The 27241-nt window shown below is 42.1% G+C and overlaps 1 protein-coding gene across 2 annotated transcripts in view; it reads right to left on the bottom strand.

Moving 5' to 3' along the window:
• Nucleotides 1-27241, bottom strand: part of LOC124153381 (inositol-trisphosphate 3-kinase B) — a 590159-nt gene that overhangs the window by 447398 nt on the left and 115520 nt on the right. The window contains exon 1 of one of the 2 annotated variants that reach the window (XM_046526499.1): nt 9081-11379. The exons of the other annotated variant lie outside the window; for it this stretch is intronic. Coding sequence (XP_046382455.1) covers nt 9081-9425 — 345 coding nt within the window. The 5' untranslated portion in view covers nt 9426-11379. Of the gene's footprint in view, nt 1-9080; nt 11380-27241 lie in introns of those variants that run through there. 2 annotated transcript variants of the gene reach the window in all.

The following is a 27241-nucleotide window of genomic DNA, read 5'->3' on the forward strand; positions in this document are numbered from 1 at the left end:
TGCAAGTAATGAAAGGATTGTTGATAAAATAAAATTAATAGAAATCTTTCCTGCGAAGTGACGGCCTACTGTTTTAAATTCTGTGAGAGATTTTCTTTGAATAAAAATATGATACGCATGAATTTTCCTAAAATCTTAAATGGCTGGAAAAGCTTAAAGGCAGTATTCAAGTTTTTACACGGTGCGATTAAAATTGGCGGAACGAATGAGCTATCATAATTATCGAAAGCGTAGAACGTCACTCCCATATCAATCACAAAAGTGATGTCGTGACCAATTTGAGAACTTTAATTGCTGACGAAACTATTATTTTTAAATGAAGTTTTTCCACGAAGTTAGAAAACTCAAATAGGGCGGTTTCCTATTTTTTTATTGCCTAAATCGAAAGATTATTACTCATGGAGTACGTATTTCACACTTTTATATTTTTATATGGCTTTATCTATTTTTCGCGATTTAATGAAAAGTGAATATTTTCAAGCGCGTGAAAACGCGACGGCTAAGTATGAATGCTGGGAAAACCCGTGTGACGTCATTCTGGTTCCCGCTGCCGCCGAGTGAGGTGACCTTGGAGTGAGGATATTGTGCGACGCTGCGATGCTGGCTGCTAGAAGGTAGTAGAGTACCCTCCTAGCAGGTAGCCCTTGGCTTGAGTATACCTTATCAAACGATGGAAACTTTCCGACCATAGTCAGTTTTAATAGGTGATTATCAAGAAATGTTACCCTGAGCTCTGTGCCTCATGCATGCATGGGTAATCTCAGCCGATGTAAAACTCCTATCTACTCGTATAGAAACTAGCTCCCTGTGAAGTCACGTGGAGAGGCATCGCATGGGCGCCAATCTGGCCTTTTTCAAATGAGGTTAAAATTGACCATTGCCATTCGTCTAAAGTGAGATTTCTAAAACCAAATACTTTTTATATTATGAATAAAATACTGGTGGGTAACGAATCGCAATTATAGCCTTTCGTTTTCTTTGATTAAGGAAACTACCCTATATCGTGGATTTAAAAAAAAGCTATTTGGGAATTTACCGCTCTAGTCTCCTTATTTAGTCTGTATCATTCGTCTTGTCAATTACAAATTCTTTAGTACCTCGCATGGGATTTCTAAAACCAAACAATTTGTATATAATGAATACACTAATTGTGGGTAACGAATCGCAATCAATGCCTTTCGTTTTCTTTGATGAAGGAAATTACCCTATTGACGGGGCGACATAGCCCAAAAGTTTTTATTCATAATACTTGCATTTGAAAATAATTGATAAGCATGCATTTCCTAATATCAAGAAGTTTCCCCCTCTGCAAACTAAGTGCGCCGTTGAAAGTCCTAGTCTCCCTTCTTCGAAGCGAAAAACAATGTGCGAGTCCCGTGGGGCGCTTCAGTCGAGCGTGCGAGAAAGTAAACTCTGTACACGCAGAGTAAGGGAGGCTCTCCGTAAGACAAAAGGTGAGGTGTTAACAAATGAACGCTGAGGCGCGCCACGTGTCTGGGATGCAACGAATTCGACCCCAAGAGTGTTTTTTTTTTCTTCTCCTCGATCGATTCTTTGTGGGTCAACGAGAAGAAAAAGTTGGACACACAAGAACGCTTAAAAGAATTATGCAACTATGTGACCCGTCGCCTTAAATGCTCTCCAAGAAAAACAAAGCGACACAGGCGACACATCGTCCGTTTGCGAATCCCGTGAGGAAACAACCACGGCGACTCAACGTGAACGAAGGGCTGAATGAAGAGAAGTGAAGAGATAACTGAAGAGTGAAATACCTAATACGAATACGATAACGCAGAGGTTTATTAAGAGAGACCCTTCTGGCCCAAGAATAACCCCGAAATATTAAATATAATAATAATATTTATTCTACTTATTCATGAATTGCAAAATACATACATACAATAAATAAAGCAGTTAATATTTTATGGATTGTTTTAGCGCTCAAGCTCTCTGCCGTCCGCCGATTAGAGCTAGCGACCGATCATTTAACTGATATCGATCGATTACATCGATCTCCCACCCCCTCCCACCAAAATATATTCTGCAACTTTATTTGAAATAAGATATCTGTGACAGAGAATGAGATCTATCCTCCATGTTGCCGCTAGTTATATTTAATTGTTATAATTGTGATAGAGATTATAATTGCAGCTCAGAACTACCACATAGTATGGATAAAGCAACAGTGATGGGAAGGGGGGGATACGCGACATATTTTGCTATTTTTTCTGCATCACGAACTAAATCGGAGCTATATGATGGTCGATTTCTGCAATTACGAACAATAAGAGTCAAACCAATAAAAACTGTTTTTTAATCGGCCAGATGAACTTTTTAAATTGCTTTTCAATGAAACTCAAATAAGAAATTAACACAAACAATTCGATGAGGTTACTAGACAAGTCCAACAATTAACTAGTTCTGGGAAATTAAAGAATATGTCTTCACAACGAGATATTTCACTCCTACAAGAGGGCGAACATAAGAAATATCTCGACAGCAGTAATTAAAAAATGGAGACCAATTACGAGGCACAATTACTTCATGACAAATTGCTGGAGTTGAGTTGGGGAAACCGTGGGTAGTTAAAAAATAACTCCAAGGGACACAAATATTTGTTGCTTCCGACACAGCGTCAAAAGGATGCCGTTGAGTAAGTATCAGACGGGTGTATGAGAATGATTGAAATGGATTATAAGTACTTAAAAGCAATCGACAAATCATGTCATAGAAACAGTTATTGAGTAATATCATAAGTAAATGATTTCGAAGAATAACCAAGTAAATATAAAAACTCGCTTCTTAAGAATTATCTTTCTTGGTGGAAATTGTTCAAAAGGGTACGAAATTTATGAGTCGATAAATTTGCAACTAAAGCAATGCTTTATCGCTCATACATAACAAACGAAAAAGCGAAATTCATCATCCTGAAATCGCGAATATTTTCTATAGTCTGCGGCTCAACTTTGTGGAAGTTCATTCTGAAAAATGTAAAGAAAACTATATACTTATCCAGCAATGTATTCTCGCGGTACACCTAGTTTCAACGCAGCGGCGTCATCAACAAGCATAAGGATTACGAGCATGAAATACGTCCTTTATGTATAATAAAAATGCAGAAATCTGAAAAATCTTCATATTTATTATATACAAGGACGTATTTTATGCTTGTAACCCTTGTACCTGATGTGTACGTGTACCTGATGTAATTGGTGGATAAATACATAGTTTTCTTTTCATTTGTTAACGCGAATATTGTTGGTGCTACTATTGACACATTTATATCTCCATTACGATGATATAATTATTTTTTTCAAGATTCATGTAAGCGGAGACTATTTCTGCGAACAATTTGTCAAAACTCAAAAATTATTTTATTCAATGCAATTTTTATTTCTAATTGCCGAATTCGCGGTGAATTTTTGCCAAACATTATTCAAAACTTTGTACTTCATCAGTATAATTCAATTTAAATAAACTCAGCGCGACGAAAACTTAAAAACAAGTGAGATGAATAGACTAATTTTACAAATTTCACGAAGAAGCGATAATGGAAAGATGTCGGAAAAGGTAAAATTGTAGCAGAACTGTCCAAAGCCTTTCACACCCACAAATTAAAACCCCTTGAAGCTCTCCAGGAAAAACGCAGCATAGAATGAAAAAAATATGCTAATCATTGAAGGCAATTCATTACCCTACATGATACACTAATGAAACTTCGTTCGATTCATATGTATATACGGGCACGCCAAGAGATTAAGTGTTCGAGAAAATCAATCATTACTCTGGTAGATTAAATACATGTGATATTGTGGAGTTGATTCGAATGTCGTGTACACCGATGTAGAGTAACGGCATTCCCCGAAAAAAATTAGAAACGCGAAAATTGATCCATGAAAGTACCTACAATTTATATACAGGAACACCTTTGGTACGGTAATCAGCAGGTGACAGTCATGAGGGGTTAGGAAGAAAACGTAAGACAATAGGGTTGTTTCCTTTTATTTTTTTATTGCCTAAATCGAAAGATTATCACTCCTGGAGTACGCATTTGACGCTTTTAGATTTTCGAATGACGATATCAATTTTTCGCGATTAAACGAAAGGTGAAAATTTTCGAGCGCGCGTAAGCGCGACGGCTAAGTAGGAATGATGGGAAAAGTCCGCGTGACGTACTTCTGGTTCCAGCTTTCGCCGTGTGAGGTGACCTTGCTATGAGCGCCTTCACGATGCAGGCTGCTAGCTGGTATAAGAGTACCCTGCTATAAGGTGTCCAACTAGCAGGTAGCACTTGGCTAAAATAAGGATTATTATTACCCTATCAAACGAAGGAAACTTTCCGAACTTAGGTATTTTTAATGTGTGATTATTAAGAGATGTTTCCCTGAGCTCTGTGCCTCATGCATGCATTGGTGATCTCAGACGATGTAAAACTCCTATCTACTCGTACAGAAACTAGGTCCCTGTGACGTCAAGTGGAGTAGAATCGTATGGGCGCCAATCTGGCCTTTTTCAAATGAGGTTAAAATTTACCATTGCCATTCGTCTAAATTGGGATTTCTAAAACCAAATAGGTAATTTGCATATTATGAGTACACTAATGGTGGGTAAGGAATCGCAATCAGTGCATTTCGCTTTCCTTAATGAAGGAAACTACCCTATTAGGTTCGCTGAGATAACAAAATGTGTGAACCGAGAAGGAAATATACCACGACGTTCACACAAGCAATAGCATTTAGGTTAACTTCGTAGACGAATAGGAAATCGACGGTCAGTTGAAAATTTGCGATCTCGCTCTTCGTTCAAGGCAGGCGGGCAAGGGGCGAGGAAATGCGCGGAGGATGATCCCCAAATGATGATATTGCCCTGCCCACCCACAAAAGATGCCAGGTGCAGTGAAGTAGCCAGGAATTTCGTTCGGATCTAAAACCAGGGGGAGTGTTTTTGAAAAGCAGGGTACTAAGTAGAGGGTTTAAAACTAACTTTATCACTTTTCATAATCGAGTAAACTTCATTTGTCAAATAAGCCTATCGTAAATTCATGATTTTCCAATATTTAAATTTCTCTTACATTTGGGGGGGTCCGGACCCCCCGGACCTTACCCCTTGCTATGCCACTGGCCATATGGTACTAGAATCAGCAGAGGGATAAATATAATTGAGTCATTCAGTCGAAGAAATCATATTTATGACACGTATGTCTGAAAGCGACGACGGTGGGAAGAATATTTCGGGGGAATCTGTTTACTTAAAGATGAGAAAAAACTACTTACGTCACAGCATTCACAGCCGTAGATAAGTTTTACTATAATATTGTACCGCTAAAAAATTATCAGTAGGTAAAAGACGAAATTGGAGAGGGAATTTAGCAGTAAATTTCACTTTAACACGTGCTTTATTAAAATTATAGGTTAAAGACGAAAAGTCTTACGGTTAGTTGAATGCGTGATATCAATCGAACACCATTAGGGTGGTTTTCTAGAAGTTGTCTAGACGATCATTTACAGGAAAAATAAGCGAGTTAAAAAAAAAACTATGCGTAAATTTATTCCGCGATCCGACTAGTTATTCCGTCATCTTCCGTTTTGAGAGATATGGGTATGATTCGATTGCGGAGCTGTTTCTGATTGTGAGCATTAAGGAAAGAAAGAAAAAAAACAAATACACGAATACACGTGCATAAATATGTGAATAGGGTTCATCGCACCCAAATTCGCTCAACAAATTGTTACTATGTAAGTTGACGCATCTTCAATTGTTTGCAGAGAGTAATCTTGGCGCGCAAAAAGAAAAGGTTGATTTATTTTGACGGTACAACCATGAGCATATGTAAAGCGAGTGTTTACGACACGCTCAAATCTTCCGTTGGGTGAGAATATGGGCAGAATTCGATAAAGGCGCTGTGACCACTTAGGAAAGAAAAAACAGCATCCGACGTGCGCATGAATCCATAGGGTTTATATCGCACCTGAACGCACCCATTTTAATTTTTTTCGCAACCTGGCCACACTCAAAATACAGAGCCAACGATGAGGGGGCGCTTAAAGCGATCACATCGGCGGCAGTTGAGGTGCGACGATAATATCGAAGGAGGAAGTCATATAAAAAAAAACCTTCGACGATCACTTTTATCCCTTCCTAATCGAACGCTGACATGCGCACGACGAAACTCAAGGGAAGAGAAACCGGAATAAACATTACGAGCTGTGCTATCTGATCCAAGCATAGAGAGGGACGCCATTCCCACGATGCGACCAGGCGCACGGATAAAGCCAATCATCTGTCACGCCGGGAAAGCCTGGCGGAGAGTTTTCAAAATTTCGTGAGCGGATGGAAAAAAATATTTCGTCGGAATTCGACGTGTGCCGTCATTCAAATCTTCGGAGGAATAGCGCTTTACCGAGCCGGCGTCGGAGAGAATTCTCTGATCGGAGCGGCGCGCGTCCCTTTGCGCAGATTGCCTATCCAGTTATTCTGGTCGTCGAGTGACCCAATAGGTAACCCGTTCGACTACCGTCAACAACAATGGATTTGAGTCCGTGATATCACGGCTTTAAATAAGTTCTTTCAATGTTACTACTTAGACAGGGAAGAAATTTAGGTGGCACTGGATAGTTATTAGGGATGGTTGGATCGGATACCTCGCATCCAAATATCCGCGGATATTGCCCTTCATCGGATACATCGGATCCAAAGTCGCGGGAGACATCGGATCTGGATCCGAAATTTTAAATTACAGCTCCAGTGAACCCCATAAGGGTGGAAAGATTTCGGATTCTCTCTTCGAATGCGCCGTCGCATGCGAATCTTGTCCTACGCCATTTGTCAGTGGTTTATCCGAAGATTTTTCCTATTTTTATTTCCAAACCCAAGCGTTACAGTTTAGTTCCTGAGCATGCAAAGATGTTTAAAAAAAAAAACAACAACTTGAAAGCCCAAAAAATATTAAAATGTGTATGAAAATCTAAGAAGCATTCTTTCGATTGTACGTACCCAGAGTAAACTTGAATAATTACTTCGTTTAATTGCAGGAATTTGAAAATGCATTTGGATCCGAAAATATCCGATCCGAAAGATCCGGCTCCGAAAATCAAAGATCCGATCCGAATCCGGATCCGAAAAAATCCTGGATCCGTCCATCCCCAATAGTTATACATAAACGACTAGAGTAAGCAGATCATAAGAATACACTAGAGGTGCATTGAACTGCTCATTTCGATGAACCGTTTATTTTCATCCCGTTCAGAAAAAAGAACAGTTATAAATATCTGTTCTCGACAAAGAGGGCACATATTACATGCATTACGAACTTTTCGTGTTATTTCCTCTCCAATTTACCTCCAACTTTAACGATGGAGATTGATGCTATTTCTATATTTTATTTTTTTTTGGTGCTTAGTAAAGTTTTTCTCCGCTCGTAATTCGAAATTCCAGTGCCTAATGCTCCACGATTATTCATTACTTCCTTACGTGTAGGTTATATAATATCCATTATACCGCGTTTCATAGGTTAGTCAACATATTTAGGATTAGTTTGAAATAGCTTGATACGGTAAAATATAACCTGCTGACGTCATATTGTACCAATTATGACTTAAAACATAATGCCGTCTTAATACAAACAACAAAAATGTCATTTGGATATTCATCTCGATTAACATTTTAGTCGATTTCAAGAAATCACATTACTCTTAGATTTATTAAGTTGATTTGAAAATAGTTTTAGAGCAATGAGAGAACTATCGGTAGAAAGCGACTGGAAAAAGCAACAAATTCAAGTTGAATGAAGACGATCAGGCACCAAAAGACTCGAGAGATCCTCAATAATAAAGAAAGATTCCTCGGTTTCAGAATGAAATATCCTGAGTCTTTCCAAATTTCCCAGCCAATCGCATCCTACGAAACAGCTGTTTGAAATTCGTATCGATCACACTTCAGAGAAATACATATCATATTAGAGCTGTACAATCTCAATCATCTATTCGTTCAATGAATGAAAATCAATACATCCAAGACTTTTTCACACAGTCATTTGCTAAGTCCGAGGTGAATTTTTTTACTAATTAATGTTGCGCAAAAAATCTCGCTTGTTAATTTGGCCAAAATAATTCAAATTATAATTTTTTCAATTGTGCTATAGTAATTGCCTCGCTCAAATTGCCTCTCGATACATTTTAGCAATTAACTGTAAAGGTAGTCAAAGCGTGGAATAAACTTAAAGAGTGTATAAACAACATCCTAAAGATTTATCATGGATATTAGCATTCCTTTAGCATTACACTTAATTGCGGGAAACAACTCAGGATATAGTCAGCACTAATGATCAAGATAAGAACGAACATTAGGAGCAAAAAGTGATATTACAAATGCATATAACTTGGACAAAATAATGGCATGGAGTTCACACGATAGTGCAAAACCAATGGAAACCATCCACAATGATATATCCAGTCGACATTTTTCCATGTGTTGTCGGCCATTGTTCCAGCTTCACAGTCTTCAGTTTTCACAGTGATTAGTCTTAGAGAGCAGGTCTTAAAAAATTAAAAGAAAATTATTTGCAAACGTTTCAGTTTATTGCTCTACCTTCATCAGGGATTTTTTCAAAGAATTGGATTTTCTAATATAATATAAATTTATTTAATAATTATGAACAAACGAATCCAAATCATTGCAGAAAAAGCCCTGATGAAGGCATAAAAATATACCGAAACGTTGGAAAAAAAATTCATTTAATTCTTAATCGAAGACCCACACTCCAAGACAGTAATCAACGTTAAAAATTGAGGTCAAGAGAAAGAAAAAAAAAGTCAATATACCAGCTATGTTTCACGTATGCATGAGTAGACAGTATTTTACTCATGAGTATGCAAATTATTGAAAACACAGACTCTGTTTCACCTCCCGTTCATGTTTTATTCCACTTAATGCAACCCTAAGTGACGGATGTAATTATTATTGTAATTATTAATTTTCAGGTAAATGGCTGGTGTCCAATCATGCAGGCTCACCCAAGGGTCCTGGAGGTTTAAGAACAAATGAAGAGGTGGACATTACATCAACGTAGACGACCTTGTTACCTTGGAAGCGGCTGGAGTTGGCGGAGGGCCCGCTGAGGCCTCCGGCGCGTCGGAGTCCCATTCGGAGCTCAGGTCGTCACTGGAGGCTTCCCCGTAGTCTGGCGGCCAGGGCACCTCGAGCAGGGCCTTCTGGTATTGCTCGTAGCCGGGGCAGAGCAGGGAGTCGAACCTGGACTCGCCGTGGTGCGTGGCCGGCGGCACGCGGTTGTGGTGGGGGTTGGGGTAGGCGGCGTGGCGGGAGGCGGGCAGCGTGCGCCCGTGGCCCCTCTTCCGCCCCCCGCCGCCACGCCCCCCGACCCTAGGGCCGGCCGACGGGTCGCCGGGCCCGCACGCGCCATCGGCCATCACCACGGCGATCTGCACGCGCTCCGTCGTGGACGTGTTGGAAGGAGCTGTGGCGCCAAGATAACAATCAGGAGCGGATGCTGCAACCGCCTTCGCTCCAATAGAGTTCTCTCCCCTTTTGAGCCCTTATTCCTTCCGGCACCCACGACGGAGCGGACCTCGGGCGCTTCACAACTGAGCAGCTAACGTAAACAGAGCCTGTTGAGTTTGTTTTCCAAGGACGCCACACGAGAGTGACGCAAAATTATTATTCGAAACGCGAAGACGGCTACTGTGTCCCTAAGTGAAATCACACTCGCCAATGAGGCTTAAAACCCCAGAGCTCCCTAGAGTCCTTCTACTTAAGAACTTATACCTCAGTAGCAAAACAAAACAAGGCTCTTGTGTTTGTACATCAAAGCTACCACTCGAATATGACACAGAACGAGTATGAGAAACGTAAACACAGCTGGTTGTCTCCTGAATGAATAACAAGAGACACGCCCACGGAAATCCGACTGAGCCTAGCCCTACTTCCAAATTTAAAGATGATACCAATTACACTTCAGTAATATCACCACTGAAGCCATGAAAAAAAACAAATAATAAAGTTTTCTTGAAACTTGAGGTAGATGTGTGCTATCACGGAAATGTCAATTTGAGAAATCTGCGAAGTGGGCGTCAGGATTATTAGAATCAAAAATTGATGTTTGACACGTCTTCAGGAGATGGAAGGTCTCAGTATGATGGCCGCGACAAGAGGAAGTTACACATTCATAAAACCATCGAAAGTCTCCGCGCCACAGAGCCAGATACTATCCCTGATAAGTCCACCGCGCTTTTCGAGACTCGGAGGAGATGGGCGTTTTCTTGCGGGCTAGCTAAAGTGGGATATCTCCCTCGAGTAGTTCCCTCCCTTTCCCCCTTCACACTCTCCCTCTTGCGACCAGCGGAGTGTCAGACGCGGCGACTCAAACTGGGAAGACCTGTTCTCTAAACATCGGATCCTATCCTCCTCACACGCTCTTCCCTTCCTCCCCCACTCTCCTTCCTCCCACGCCGCCTAACTCACTTATCCTAGGCCCTGACGACGTGCCTACACGTCTGCCAGCAACGACGGCGGCCAAAACACGTCGCAAGAGAGACGTCCCGTGAGCCTCACCACATCAGAATCCACTTCGCACTCACGGTATCACACCCACAAATGCCCCAGGTTTAGCACAGATAATAATTTTTACTAACCCTAAAAGGTTTTTCGTGGTATCCGGGCAATTACATAAGCTGTAAGCTACTTAAAACGTTTACAAGATATTGTAGAGCTGAGTAAGATTGGTATGATTTAATCCTCGAATTTTTTAAAGGCACACATTCACATAACTGTCACGATTATCCACCAGCCATCCAGTAACCACTAGCTCTAGTGTGTCGGTTGTTCTATTACGGTATTAATTTCCTTGGGTTGCATCCAATTTTCTGAGCAACACCTATGAAATCAAAATAAAAGTCAATTCACTCCGCCACACCCAGCTCCGGGGGGTGAGATCAACAGGTTGAAGGAACTGTATCCAAACAATGTGCAGCAATATGCTGAAGGATCGATGAAGTCGCTGACACGATCACTATCACATGCTTGTCACACCAATATATAATACCCACGGCAACAGTATTGTCACCTCATCAACACCACTCTCTTCTCGATGAAGATGCCGCCTAATCCAACGCAGCAATACCAGTTTGAAGGGTTGACGAACAGAGGTTCAAAGTACCTCGATCGAACACAAACCCTCCACGGCGGCACACTTGTTCACTTCCGCTTCAGGAGCAAGAGAGGAAGGCGTGTTCATTGCTCGGGACAAACGATGAAGAGGTAGGCTATCGCCACCAAACAAAATGACGGCAAAAGCGCAGAGAGCTAGCTAATACACCGCGCCGCAACACAACGCTGTCTCACGCGGCCAGCGCCGAGGAAGGAACGGGCAGGAATAACAACGCGACTCCTTCCTTCCTCCGTGGAGATCCGCTGCCGCCGCCTCTATTATCTCCTATACGAGACCTCTGGCAGCTGCCGGGCGGGGAAGGAGGGGCACGGGGGGAGGGAAGAGAGGGGAGGGGCCGAAGGAGGAGGTGGAGGGAGGTGGCCGAGGGAGAGAGAAAGATAAGGGGTGGGGCGGCGGTGGCCATGTGATTCGGACGCGCGAATGTATCAATATCACCCACTCGCTGCTATGCGCCCGCATATGACTCCGGGGCGAATACCAAGCGAGGAGATAACACAGGCCTCCTCTCGGGAGAAGAGGGTGGGGGACTTGCCCGCCGAACGTCTTGGAAGGGATAAAGACATGAAAGAGTAAATCCACGTTCACAACACGAAATGCGTGAGCGTAACTTGGCCAACTCAGCACCTCAGTGTACGATTTCGATAATTTCAGAAAGACGCCTTATTTCCGTTTCGATGTAAAAATTTGGGTAAGCACTGAGCAGGAATAAGCTCAAATTTATTTTTCTCCACCTCGTCGTAAGACCTCCGAAACTATTAATTTGAGATAACTCGTGAACCTCCGAAGCACATCTCGACAGAAATATTTATCATGATATCAGGATTTAGCATCGTCTAAGAGGTACTCGAGAAGTATTTAGCAGATTGCAGACCTGAGCCATAATTTTTTTTTTAATTACCCTCGAAAATCCTTTTAATCACCACAATTCACAAAGATATCGACGAAAAACAGTCAATCATATAAAATTAACAATTTATCAGCACATACAGATATCGACTTATCATCAAATCTTCAGCGGCCGACGAGCAAAATGTTTTGAATGAAGGCTTGTTTTTATTAGAACTACGGACAGAGTGATCGGGTGATTTGGCGGTTATGAATGAGGCTTCAACTTCAGTGGTGATTTGCCTTCAGCGACGCTTGGAGATAGTGATGGAACGGCCGGAGACTTCAACGAGCGTGACGGGCCATTCGAAAAATGTCGCGCGGGACGGAAAACCGATGGGAATTCAATTAGCGGAGAGGTTGTAGTATTTGGAGCAGGTTTACGGCGAAGGCAGGTGGGATCTTACGTACTGGGAGCCAATACGGAGGAATGTTAACGGAAGTTTTCTCTCCACGCCAAGAGAGAGAGGATTAACACCGGTTTCCTTCCTCTTTCACGCTCCGACTAAGACAAGCGACTTGTCCTCGGCAAATCCTTCGTTCCGCCAAGCTCGCCGCATGCACGCTGAGCGCTTTAAATCCTCATAGACTCTCACTTTAAAAGGCTTACCGATCTATCTGACGCACGGTAAAGGGAATGATGCTCGGGGAACGCATTTACAAGGGACGATAGCACGGAATAGGGAGCGATGCGAGCGATGAACCGTCGGGCTGCCGCGAGTAGCATGAGCGCTCATCCTTGCCACGAAAGACAGCTCACAGGCATACACAAAAATAGTAAAGAGTATTCACAGTTAAAGAGAAAGTACTATTCAGATCATTAGAATAGCGGCATTTTACTGTTATTCTGTGCTTCTTTAATTCGTCGTCAGCCGTCTGCCACCTTGAATATTGTCTAATTCAGTCAATGGGTCAAAGCCTGGAATGGCAAAATCCTAGAGGATATCCTTCGAAAGGGTAATGACTTACAGGCTAAGCGATGACATGGTTACCATAGTCACATGCATTAAAACAATCCTCTATATTCAAGCAGACGACCCTGAAGTGATTGGTATTTTCACGATTAAAACATATTCTTTAAAGAACTGACCTACCCTCCATAACGAGCTATATATTTACAGGGTTTAGTTCGTTTGAGTGAGATACATCTGAATAGTAACCACGCATCTCTATGTAATATGCATCGGAGTAATATCAACACTGACACAGAATAATAGAAGTCTTCTACGCGCTCATATTCATGAGGTGAGTGTACTGGCTATGATGACTTTTTAAAATTCAATCACTTCATCCACAAGGGCAAGAATAAAGTTTTTCAAGGCATCAAGACGGGGGCAATTCACCGTTCAAAGATACTTTCGGAATTTATCGATTCAGTGGTGATTACGTGGGCACTCCTTACCGTGTCTGTTTCAATGTAGATAGCGATGGGAATGAAAATACTGCGTTGGCACCCGTAGCAGTCTTTCTCGATGAGCGTTGAGGTCGAGAGACGGGAATGACGTAAGAGTTGTCCCCTCTTTATCGGCGACGGAATAAGCGAGCGGAATCGAAGTGCGAGGGGAGTGTGAGGCAGGCATTGGACGCTGATGCCTCATTCACATTACGATTGTTCCAGCGATTGTCGGAATTATCGTGCATTCACACGACGATGGTTAAACCCTGTGCTGCCCTCTAGTGCTGACATCTAAAGTGAATCGGAAATTGACGGTTAGCAAAGCTGTTGAGGTGTGCAGGGACAAGATATTACTGTACTCAACGTTTATTTACCGAATAATTTTTCTTCCGCCCATATTCTTCCTTCCTAGGACAAATCCATGAAAAAAATAGAGCTTCACGAGCTTTTCGTCTTTCTCTTGTCGCTTCCGTTTCCGGTCTCCCAGCGCCTAACCATCGTAAAGTGGCAACGTTCGGAACTACGTCAACTATTGTCAGGACATGCAATAAGACGGCTAGTTCGGCCAACTATCGTTGGGACGATCGCTCGGACAATCGTAATGTGAACGAGGCATAAGCGAAGGGAATGGAAGTGCAAGGGGGAGGGAGTGTGAGGCAGGCAGGCGTTGGACGCTGAATGAGAGGCGGAACTCGCGAGGCCCTGCTTGCGCCCCCTGGGGTAAGAAGACGAAAGATAAAACGGACCCAAGGGTCGAGAAAGAGGTCAGTAGCGAGAGGTCCCCCTCCGAACTCATCCTCTCTATTCTTCCTTCGCTTCTTCCGAATTCCTCTTCCGGCAGTTGTCTTCAGATCAGTTCTCAAGGAGGTGAAAGATCTATTTTGGACAACCACGCACCCATCTCTTTATGAGATGCAGTTCAAAATGTCATTACAGCTATTTTGGTGCCACTTTTCCTCGGAATAATGACTTGATAACACAAATGAATTCCGTTTGGGACATCCAACTAATTCCTTTCCCCGTTGAATAAAAGATACAGTGTCCGGCGTGATACGGTGGAAATCTTTGATATTCAGCTAATGAAAACCACTTGTTTGTTTCCACACACTGTTATTTACACCGAAACCATGGTTGGTGTAAATAAAAGTGTGTGGATACAGAAAAGTTGTTTTTATAAGCTGGACTTTCCCCGTTGCTTAGCTTTTGAGCCAAATTTGCTCATCATCGTCGTATGGGGTGAGGGACTATAACAGATCCACAGTTAAATCTCTTATCATCCCAGTAAAATTCCACAAATTTAAAAATGAAAAACTATGAAAAGTTTATTATCCGTAGAAAAATAGTGAAAGCGACAAAAACTAACAAAATTCAAACTGTCAAAAAATTGTCAAACAACCTCCATTTCCTGAACAAATTCAATGAAGTTTCCTCAGTTAACGCTGAATACGTGTTAGATAAAGTTGTCAAAAAATTCATACTTGATCCTACCTTTCAAATTCTTCACATACTCTTATCATCCCAGTAAAATTCCACAAAATTAAAAATGAAAAACTAAGAACAGTTGCAGAAAAATAGAGAAAGCGAAAAAAACTAACAAAATTTATCAAATCTGACAAGCAACCGCCGTTTCCTGAATACAATCAATGAAGTTTGATTCCGCGTAATCCTTGAAAACACATGCGAGGAGTATGTCATGCTCATTAAACAAAATTGGTGCCAGGAGAATTTTTTTTAAATGTTCACCACCAGGAACTAATAACTCCAAAAAACCAACACACACGTTTAGGTGGGTGTGTCCTCGGCCCGCGGGAGACATTCACAACCGAGGCGGGAGCTTATCGCTCTTATGTTCTCGACATGATCGGTACCAATATACAGCGGGTAGAGACGAAATCCCTCGCCATCAACTTCGGACGAATTCTAGTGCCGGAAAAGTCTATAGTCCGTTCACTTTATGTCTGCGGGTGAGCTTTCGTGACAGCACGGGCACTCTCGGATGGCTCCGCTGATAGGGGAGGGGGAGTACCGAGAGAGAGAGGAGGAGCTAACATGACGTTGCCAAATGTACATTGCCGCCCATCTTTGTCACTGAAAACATGTGTCATAGCTGGCCACAATTATTTTGGCCCCGGCGCCGAGACAATATGTCTACTCATTTGGAGGGCATTGGGGATAATCCTTTAAAAGACGCCCATGACATTGTCAGCTACCGCGATGAGGCACCGTTGGTGGAAGGCATACTTAGTCATACAAGGAGAACGCGTGAGGTTTTGCAAGCAGATTCACGATGTTCACTCGGCGGAGGTCTGAGATCGACTCACTGAGGCCACGCCTACTGTTTGCTGATTGGCAAAGGCAAAGTCACGAGTCGAGAAACTTTCCCTCCCCTCATCTCCACTTGCTTTGGCCACACCAGCTCACCCGCAGAGATAAAATGAACAGAGTATAGCCGCGACCAAGACCAAACCGTTGCGCAGACTATCCCATGGTTGGTGCCAAGGAATAAAAGCAGCGGCGAGCACCGCGGAAAAATCAAGGTACAGTGATACTTGGGTATACAGTGGTGGATACAGTGGTACTCTGCAATTCGGCCTTGCAGGAATCCGACACGTCCAGTAAGCCGGCGTGCAGGTATGGCGACCTCCCTTCGTCTAATATAATTTCGTCATTTTTAAATAAAAGATTTTTCAATACATAGTGAGTATTTATTTCACTATCGTGCATGAAGGCTTTCTTCAGTTCATAATTTGCATGTCGTTTTGGTTACGAGACCCAGTGAATCGGAATAAGAAAAGTTCTTTGCACAGTCACAATTGTGTTACAGTGTTATTATGGCTTTATCGATCATAATCGTAAATATTAATTTGGTTATCTATCTTCACTCACTCCCTAAGCAGTAGGGAGACTTGGGGCCGCTATGCGTGGGTATTTTATTGCAAAATTATACCTTAAAAAACTTTTTGTACACTGTACTAGTTTCCGGTACGCCTCCAATAATCCAGCTAAGGCACGGCTGCATACGTGTCGAATAGGGTGGTTTCCTATTATTTTTTATTACCTAAATCGAAAGATTATTACTCCTTAAGTACGCATTTCACGCTTCTAGATATTTTAATGACGATACCTATTTTTCGCGATTAAATGAAAAGTGAAAAATTTCAATCTCGCGAAAACGCGACGGCTAAGTTATGAATGCTGGGAAAAGTCCGTGTGACGTATTTCTGGTTCCAGCTGTCGCCCTGTGAGGTGACCTTGGGGCGAGGCTTTGAGCGCTGATATGACGCAGGCTGCTGGCGGGTAGCAGAGTACCGTGATAGCAGGTAGCGCTTGGCTTAAACAAGGATTATTATTACCCTATTAAACGAAGGAAACATTCCGAACTTAGGTAATTTTTATGGGTGATTATTGAGAGATGTTTCCCTGAGCTCTGTGCCTCATGCATGCATTGGTAATCTAAGACGATTTAAAACTCCTATCTACTCGTATAAAGACTAGGACCCTGTGACGTCACGTGGAGTGGCATCGCATGGGCATCAATCTGGCCTTTTTCAAATGCGGTTAAAATTGACCATTGCCATTCGTCTAAACTGTGACTTGCAAAACCATATAATTCGTATATTATGAATACAGTAATGGTGGGTAACGAATCGCAATCAATGCATTTCGTTTTCTTTGATGAAGGAAAGTACCCTATTATCGAGATCTCGCTGTATTTGAGTGTTCTCGATGGCGCACGTGAAAGAGGAAGAAGGTGAACTGATAGGGGAAGGAGCTCCTTTTGATTCCGCCGTGCCACAACATGAGACGTCCCTGCTGGGCAGCAAGCACGAGAGCAAGAGAGCACAGGAAGCGCGCACGGGAGGCGTGCTTGCGTGCGGGGTATGAGCGAGTGCGTGTAACGAGCGTTCGCCTCGTGCGTGCGTATCGCTGGAGGAAAGTGTGTGTGGTGTGGGGGGAGGGGGGAGAGAAAGAGAGACACACCTCCCCGCCCCATTCCTCCTCCTTCTTCCGTAAAGCAACGGGGTGTGCGACGTTGCCAACTCTATTTGTCAGTGTGAGCTGGAGTGGGATCCAAACATTCGGAAGAGGAGGAGGCGGGGGGGGGAGAAGGGGGAGGGGTGCGTGGAAAGGGGGGGGGGCGCTGAGGTGCGCCACAGAAAGGATTCGTCTGAGTGTACGAATGTGAGTGTGTGTGCCCACACAAATAATCGAGTCCGGGGCGCGCTATCGATGATGATCCAGGAAAATAAAAAAAAAACGATTAAATAGCCCACCGGTCCACAGTGGGTTGAAACCGAAAAAAATGGCTAAAAACTCTAAACATTTTTTTTCTAGGAAGACTCCAACTATTTTCAACATGGACTCAAGATAAAAGTAGGTGGGGAGAAACTTGAGCAGGTAGAGTAATTGCAATATTTGGGCAGCACATTAGTAGTACTCCATGGAAACCTACCTTAATCGGTAGAATACTATAATAATAATTAGAGGAAAGCGGGTACAGCAGTAAGGACATAAGGAAGAGAATTGCGTTAGCAAAGGAGGAAATCATAAACGGGAGAGAGTTCACGTGAGGATCGTTATGCAAGAGTTAAAAAAAACGTGAGTGAAGAGTCTAATGTGGAGTGTAGCGCTTTTTGGTGCGGAAACGTGGACACTTGGGAAGAAAGACGAGAGAAGACTGGAGGCATTCGAGATGTGGGTGTGGCGAAGAATGGAGAAGGTGAAGTGGACGGAGAGGAGGAGGAACGACGAAGTGCTGGACATGGTGGGTGAGGAGAGTCAGCTTCTCGATAAGATACGGAGGAGACAGAAGGTATGGATGGAGCGAGTACTTAGCGGGGAGGAGATGTTGAAAACAGTGTTATAGGGGAGAATGTGAGAGGATGGAAAAGAATAGGATTTGTTCAACCTACCTTACGAGAAGGCCTTATTTTGAATTTAAGAGGGAAGTCATAATGGGAGTGGAAACCTACCTTAATTGGTGGAATACTTTGATAATAATAACACGGCATTTATGTTTTATTTCTGCACTCGCACGTTTATATTATAGGCATGTCAGGGGTCAATGTTGAGCAAATTACCCGTGAAACGAGCACCTTCGACTGTTTCTGAAATAACGATAAAAGTTTCCAAGTAATGCCGCTGAGTTCCTCCACGGTAGTTATTTTATCTCGCCATTGTAATACGTCCTAAATTTCGAATCTAAAGAAAATTAGGCGCATACTAACGAGCCCGAATTTCGGTTCGAAAGTTATTTCGAGAGCGCGCGGTCAACTCCGGTTCCGCGGAGAGTCAGTGGGCGAGGCAAGCGGGAGGAAACGATGCGAACACATTCATATTTCCATCGAAACGAAAATAATAGGGATTGAAATTAGTCCCCATAAAATTATATAAATAAATCTTGCTACAAATGACAATTTTAAAGACCATCGAAAGACTTGTTTTCTTATACTCGTACAACCCCAGATTCTTGAATTAGGTTTTCACTTTCATGATTCACTTTGCTAACGGAAGGAAATGGTCTTCACCGTTCGTAAAACCTACTGTCTTTCGTAGGTACAAGCCGTCGGTAGGTGTCGCCCGGTCATCTAGGTGTAAGTCATGCGCTGATTTGCTAACTTGTACCTTAACATAGAGATATTCTTAGTCGGGAGTACATTGCGTGAACCGAAAATAATTCTTGGCGTCAATTCCTTTTTGAAGTTATATTTATCCGTTCCTGTAAAGATAGGGATAAACTAATGAACGACCTTGCTGCTATCCAAGCGTGGTGCGATGCATTGCAGTTAGAATTAAATTTGAAAAAATGCGTAGCAATGAATTTCTGGAAGAAGAATAACTCCCTACAACGTATCTATATAATTCGGGGTACCCAATTAGAGACTGTTGAATCCGTGAAATATCTCGGAGTTAGACTCAATAATGATCTATCGTGGAATAAACATATTCGGGACATAACCGGTCAAGCTAATTGTAAAATGGGTTTTGTCAAAAGAATATTACGAAAGTGCGACGACAAAGTGAGAGGAATTAGCTACTTTTCCCTCGTTAGACTACATTTAGAATACGCTGCCTGTGTTTGGGACCCTCATGAAAAAGGTTTAATAACAGAGTTAGAACGCGTGCAGGGAAGAGGAGTCAGGTTTGTGAAAGGTCGTTGCGATAGTCTTGTTCGCGTAACTGACCTCTTAGATAAACTCGGATGGGAATCTATGTCAGACCGTAGATTGAAAAATAGACTAAACCTTTTAGATATATTCAAGAGCAGTGTCTTTTCTAACGAAGTTAACCATGTCTTACGGACGCCAACATACTATGGAAGATCAGATCATACAAATAAAATAAGAGGGATAGATTGTAGAACAGACAGGTTCAGAATGTCTTTTTTTCCGCGATCAATAAGAGATTATATCGGCAGCGATAGAACTTATAAATAGATTAGACGACTTGTAGTGTAGCCTACTAACCTATGTAAAACTTAATGCATGTTTCTTAATTTTATTATTATTTCTTTGACAGCATATGGTAGTATAATTTGTTAGTATGCGTGACGTTTTTTGGACGGTGTGGTGTGCATGTGGGAGTCCAATTGCATGCTGTATGCTGGTGATTGATCACCCCCTGCCAAACACCCTAGAGGTGGCTCGCAGGGTATTATGTAGATGTAGATATTTACAAGTTACTGATGGATTAAACAGTATCTTCAATGAGATGCAGGAAGTATACTAAACTATATGCGCATGTTTTAAATGAACAGAGAAAAGAATTTCTTACATCATCCATGTTAGAAAAACTGGCCACGAATTTTGGCCACGGAATAACTATAAATGGGTCGGAATTAACGACCATTATAAATTGACTGTTACTGCCGTCCCATTCTCCGTAAACCTTTGATGTTCAATGTAATATTTCGTAACCAACTTTATCGTAGAAACCTTGGAAGTTACGAAATAATTATAAAGGCCCATTTTTACCTTTGCTAATGACTAGTGGAAGAAGACATAAGGGAGTTGGTCGCTGAGTGTTTTGTGACGCTTGCTGGAACACACGGCATTGCATTCATTGCATTACGTCTCTGGAGTAATGGATGATGATTCAAATAAACAATAATAGATACCTTTCGTAGTAGCGTAGCACGCCTCTAGTTAAAAGTCAAATATTATGCGTTTAAAGAAGCGACAAAGTGACATATGTTCCAAGTTATGGCCATTTCTCTGGGAGGCGTGTCCTTTAAATGCGTGTTTTAAAAACTGAGTTCCTCCGCTCCGGCCCGGCGGCAGCACAAAAGAAGACCGGACGGCGAGTCGTTTCAGTATCCATTTACGGAGACGATTCCCTTTAATTTTCAATTTCAGAGGTCACTCTGGGAGGCGAGAGGCGAAAACGAATTGTGATTTGCCAATGACTTCTTCAAAAATGAACGAGGCCTCGGCGACCCCAATGGGCCCGCCCGCCCATTATTCCCCAAAACCCGAAACCGGTTTAACCGACGCTAGATGAACGACTAATGGTGGCGTATACGGCGGCGAGGATTATTACCACAAGAATGGTACAAATGAGTGCTTTACGAATCTCAATCGTTTCTACAGACGCTCCGGTCTCCATGGTGCATCCTCATACCACATGCCCCGAATAGGGTGGTTTCCTATTATTTTTTTATTGCCTGAATCGAAAGATTATTACTCCTAGAGTACGCATTTAACGCATTTAGATTTTTGAATGACGATATCTATTTTCGCGATTAAATGAAAAGAGAAAAATTTCAAGCGCGCGAAAACGCGACGGCTAAGCATGAATGCTGGGAAAAGCCCGTGTGACGTCATTCTGGTTCCCGCTACCGTCGTGTGAGGTGGCCTTGGGGCGAAGATGTGTGCGCCGCTGCGATGCAGGCTGCTAGCAGGTGCAGGCTGCTAGCTTGGCTTAAATAAGGATTATTATTACTCTATCAAACGAAGGAAACTTTCCGAACTTAGGTAATTTTTAATGGGCGATTATTTAGAGATGTTTCCCTGAGCTCTGTGCCTCATGCATGCATTGGTAATCTCAGAAGATGTAAAACTCCTATCTACTCGTATAGAAACTAGGTCCCTGTGACGTCACGTGGAGTGCCATCGCATGGGCGCCAATCTGACCTTTTTCAATTGCGGTAAAAATTGACCATTGCCATTCGTCTAAACTGAGATTTCTAAAACCAAATAATTTGTATATTATGAATACACTAGTGTAGGGTAACGAATCGCAATCAATACCTTTCGATTTCTTTGATGAACCACCCTATTGCGGAATTTTAAAGATAAATAGTTCAAAATGGTGATTTTTACGGCTTTCTGAGGGATATTTTATTCATCCTTACACTACTCTATTAGTAATATCAATCCAATTAAGTAGAATCGACTAAACTTAAAAATTTCTCTGAGCTCTGGGGGGGGGGGGGAGGGTGTTATCCCCCAAAACCACCCCTTGCTGCGCCACTGCAAATGAGTGCTTTACGAATCTCAATCGTTTCCACAGAGGCTCCGGTCTCCATGGAGCACCCTCATACCACATGCCCCGAATTCATCGCAAAACTCACAACACTCCGACCAACGGCACTTCTGAAAACCACAGTCAACCCCTTCACACCATTTATTCACACGCTCATTACCTTTGTGTTGGTGGAGGATTCATGCATTCTAGCACGCGAGGAATGGGATGGGCTCAAAATGTTTCCTTTGAGACACGTACATCCCCGCCCAAACATCTTGCGTCACCTTTTTTTAGCGGGCAAATAATTTATTTCATTACGAATGGGATGAATGCACGACAGCTCGCGTTAACTTGCTTTTAGGTCGTTTGAACATGTGCCCGCAAAAGTTACGAGGCATCTCTCTCCAGCTGTGTTTTGCCAAATACCTGCAGTGGGCGTAAGGTCCCAAACACAGGATAACATTTGGAAGTGAAGAAGGTGGATGTGGGTATCTGCGGATGAATAACTAGTAGGTGGATTACACCGCATTCGCTTGTTTAAAGGACGTAGGACGTAAGGTAGACGAGAAAAAAAACAGAATTTGAAAAGATATATTACAGAATAATATTTTTATTTCCAAATCTCTTAAATCTCAAAACCAAGAGTCTAGATTATAGTTAAAGATGTACACATCACCATTCAATGAGGCAGTATATCTTTACAGCACCAGATCTGACACCATAGGAAAAAGAATAAGGGGTAATTGTGGAATCATTCAAATAGGAACATTAGAGTTAGACATTACGAGCATATTGAAAAAGTTTGTTGCTAGGATAATTTAAGGTTTTATCGAAGAATATTTCATAACGTGTCACTATTGCTTTTATTTTTTCTTGTAAATTTTAATACTTACGGATGCCATTTGTGTTGTATCCCACTGGTTGTGAGTTCAAAGGGTCCTACGCCATCGCAACGTAGTAAGGATTCGACCCGGTGTGAAATTCGAAAACTCCTCCTGTTTGGTATTCGCGCGACAAGAGGGTTTTGTTTCTATGGACAAAATAGGTCAGTGAGGGATTTGCGCCTTTCTCCCGACACCTGTCGGTAATTTTATTTGTTTACGAATATTCCTGGGTTCAAGAGGCAACGAACCCAAGATAGTCACCATGCTGCGGATAGCATCTAACCCTCAAGCAACCAAGGTTTAGAAGAGGGAGCCTTTCGCTTCGGGGTAAGTCACCCATTGCACTAGGCCATTTCTTTAATACAGTCCACAATTTTTTTAATTCATGCGATATCCGGAAATTATCTAGCTCTCTCAAGTGCCGACAGAAAGAGAGACACTTCCTAATATCGACTCGACGGGAAAGCCTGAGATGCTTCGTGTTGATTTCTTCCTAATTCTTTGGTAACTCCATCCTTCCGTACCATGCATAAATAATTTAAATACCCTTTCCCAGAGCACAGGTCCGGATCCTGGGCGGGGCAGAGGGGGCAAGTGCCCCGGGCGGCAGATTTCAAGGTGGCGGCAAATTTTGAAAAGTTTATTTTTAAAAGTTATTTAATTTTTCTTATTAAATTATCTAACAATAATTATTACTTTATATATCATTAAACTATTATACTTATAAAACTTCTTAGTAACATACGGTGTGTGACTTCAACAACCGCATCTCAAAAAAATAGCTTACATGCATTATATTTTAGTGGTAGGGGATGGAGTAAGGGGGATCAGGGGAGGGAGAGGGTGGCAAACTATTCTTTGACCCATTGACAGGACTTCTAGTTCCGGCCCTGCCCGAGCATTATCCAACAGATCGGCCGTTGGCACCAATTAAACATTGCACAGCTCACCCCAGTCTCCGTGAATCCCTCGTCATCGTCATTCCCCCTTCGATAGCCACTCATTGTGGCCCACTAAGAAGCCCTCTTACAACTGCGATCCTCGTATTTCGAAACAGAATTGCCTCCTCTCGCTATCTCAGCATATACAAAAGGTCGAACGATGCTTCTATCCAAACTTACAATACAAATTCACTTGCCTTATTTCTTATTCGCACTCGCTTTTCCATTTGAAATTGTCATGTGCCAGAGGGCGCAGAGTAATGATGAGTCGGCGTGTTTTTTTTGTTACGGAGGTGAATATTAACATCTCAGCTCAGAATATAATGTGAGGAAAGCTTAGAGCAGGTGAGAACCGACTGCGGCAAACATCAACTTGGAATACTGAAGGTGAAAGAGACTTGAAGGTAAATGACACAACAAGCCTAATGAAATATTGAATGATTCAATTATATGATTCAACCACTTGCCCAAAATTACCATGAATATTTCTCCCAGCAAGTATACGATTATCCGATGAATGAGGATATTGCATATAGGATGAGGCTGTACCGAAGCAACGGAATGCAAAACGTTATGTTCCTACTTCGAAATTACCATAAAAGCTTCATTTGGAATTTTCTGCTTTCACATTGGAAATTTTGCAAAATCAGATGTAAATATGATTAAAGGTAAAACGACAATTAGACGGCAATTTCATTTTCAATCAATACCTTCTTCAGCCATTTCCAGCGTAGGCTGTGGATAATCTCGATTTGGAACGGTATTCGCTAGCTTTAGGGAAAATTAATCTTCTTTTTTTTCGACTCATCACACATCGATTTACGCTCAATGGAATTGATCCACGCTCAATTGAAAGCAGCAAGGATTGGCGCAAATTGAAAGCCTCATTTGGAGCACCTAAACCATATGGCATTCTGAGATCTAATTTAGATCTAATTAGCCTTTTACTCACATGTCTTTACAGCTGGGAGACAAGCTTTATTTTTTCTCATTATATGCCAACTTTTTTATAATTAAAAGGATGTAAAAGAGAAGAAATACGTGGGTATGAAAAGGCTAGCGGAGAGGAGGGAGTAATGGAGAGCTGCGTCAAACCAATCTTAGGATTATTACGGAGGCTTCCGCGGTGAGTTGTTATTGTTTTTCGGATTCATTCCGCGTTGACTCATATTTTGTGGACGACAGTTTCGGGCGCGTTCCAGCTCCCGTCTTCGGGTCCAAATGATTGCAGCTCTGCAGATGCCTAAAACTGACCAATCGCGGACGACTTGACCGCCCCAAATGTGTATATAAGCCCGGCACTAACCAGGTCCATCATTCGCCCTGAAGACGATGGCAGAGAGAGCCATTGAAACGTTAGCAGCTATGTCAATCCTGACCCGGCTGATTTCCCGAGAAGACTTCATCAACATGTCAATATGATAACCAACCATTTATCAGTTTTTTAAGGACGACATCACTATCCTATGGATAGTCTTCATTATTCTGGGAATGGTTTTTAATGCCTATAAATGCTTACTTGGTAATAAATGTGGTATCCAAGAAGAATGCCATGGAAATACTGACGTTTCAGAACATCTCTCGTAAAGAATATCAAGAAGAGCACGTATCACGTTTTCAGGAAAAGGCAACGTGTTCGTGACTCCGCGCTGTGGGCGATCTTCAATCACCGAGTGTATCCATTGCACATAGTGAGCTCTCAATGACCATCGACTACATGCCGGTGAAAGCTCCTTCCGAGCTATAATAATAAACACCCACAATGGCGATGCAATGCCGATAAGGGACGTCCTTGGCATTCCTGCATGACGCCATTGAGCCCGCGATAACCTGATAAACACGGTCAGCAAAACAAACTGCGCGCATTAATCGAAATGCACCAAACGTACACAGACCCTCGGATGATGTTGGCAGGGTTAATGACCAACGAGTGAAAGGGGGGATTTTAAGATTGTAAACGCTTTGTGATGACGCGCATATCTCGCGCATCACCGCCGTACAATGTCACTTTTAGGCACTTGTCGATAACAATAGGACATAGAATGAACTGTGATTTTCTTCAAAAGGGCTCTTTACCCAAACTAAAGCGGGTTTTCCGACTGAATCAAGTTAATATACATTTACATCAGTATTCATGCGAAAATAGGCCATAACCACCTGAAAGGATTATAACTTCTTTTCTAGTTGAACAGTAAAAGGCCACCATATATGAGTGGGTGAGAAGCCAAGTGCTACAAGTGATTTCTTTTTTCTAAACAGAGTTAAGTACAGAAATTAGGTATACAAAACAAACGAGATCAATTAGATGTTTAGTAGTGCATTTGATTTTCCACTCAATGTCGGCACAGAACAGAGACGCACTCGTATCCCTTGGCAACCAATTTGTGTGTATTTCTTCTAACAATTAACTTTACCTAACTCACAATCAGTTGAGAAAAAAATCACTTGTACCCCTTGGATTCTCACCCCCTAATATAATATCCATTCCAATGAAACTTAATTACTAGGCAAACTAAATTGATTTGCCTCTCTGCCATTAAGAAAAGAGGAAATATCCACTGCAGGTTATGAATAGCGTATGCGACATTAATACATAGATTTTTATGCAGTTTAAGTTAATATTTAAGAGGGCAAAAATATGGAGCTGCGTTGGACCCTTACTTAATTACCCTTTCTTAATACACGTCTTCTCTCCTAAAATTTCTTTCCGGAAATCCCCTTCTTTTTATCAACAACACATAGCAACGTCCTTTTAAACAAGAAATAAACTGTCTAAAACACCAACCCAGCAAAACATACATTAAAATATAAATAAATAAAATCAAAACCCAAATAACGAATTGAATCCAATTAATAAGGGTAAATAAAACAAATGAAAATCAGTTGGAGAGGGCACGACGTTGCAATAATGCAGGTCCGATCGAATGAATGATGAGGGAGATTAAAATTGGAAAGGGAGAACCCGCGGTGATGAAGACTAACAGTCGAATATTTTGCATCAGTGCATAGATAGATCAGCGAGGCTTGCAGAGGCGACAAAAGAGGAAAGAGCGATTGGCCATAAACCAAAACTCTCCGGGTTCAAGACCCGCACTGAAAATCCCAAAAATTTCTCGCAAAGGAAAGCGACCCATCGAAAGGAATTTAATTCGCTTAATGTTGAAATTAACACGCCTTTGGCTTATTCAGAGGCAGTGGCGCAACTAGAGATATGCTTTGGGGAGGATGAGGGGGTTTTGGGGGGGATGAGGGGAATAAGTGGAGGCAACCTCCCCAGGAAATGGGGAGTTCAGGAAATATTTTAAAAATAACATGCCTGAAAATGCATTTTACATCATTTTGGTGCTTATAATCTAACTTTTAGCAGAGGCAGTTATTACGTATCAAATCCAGACATGATTTTTAAATACATTTTTGATTTCTCTGAGGCTTTGGGGGGGGGGGGATACATCCCCTCATTCCCCCCCACCCACCCATAGTTACGCTA

Source organism: Ischnura elegans, chromosome 2 (genome assembly GCF_921293095.1).
Source record: "Ischnura elegans chromosome 2, ioIscEleg1.1, whole genome shotgun sequence".
In the NCBI taxonomy this organism is placed as follows: Eukaryota; Metazoa; Arthropoda; class Insecta; order Odonata; family Coenagrionidae; genus Ischnura; species Ischnura elegans.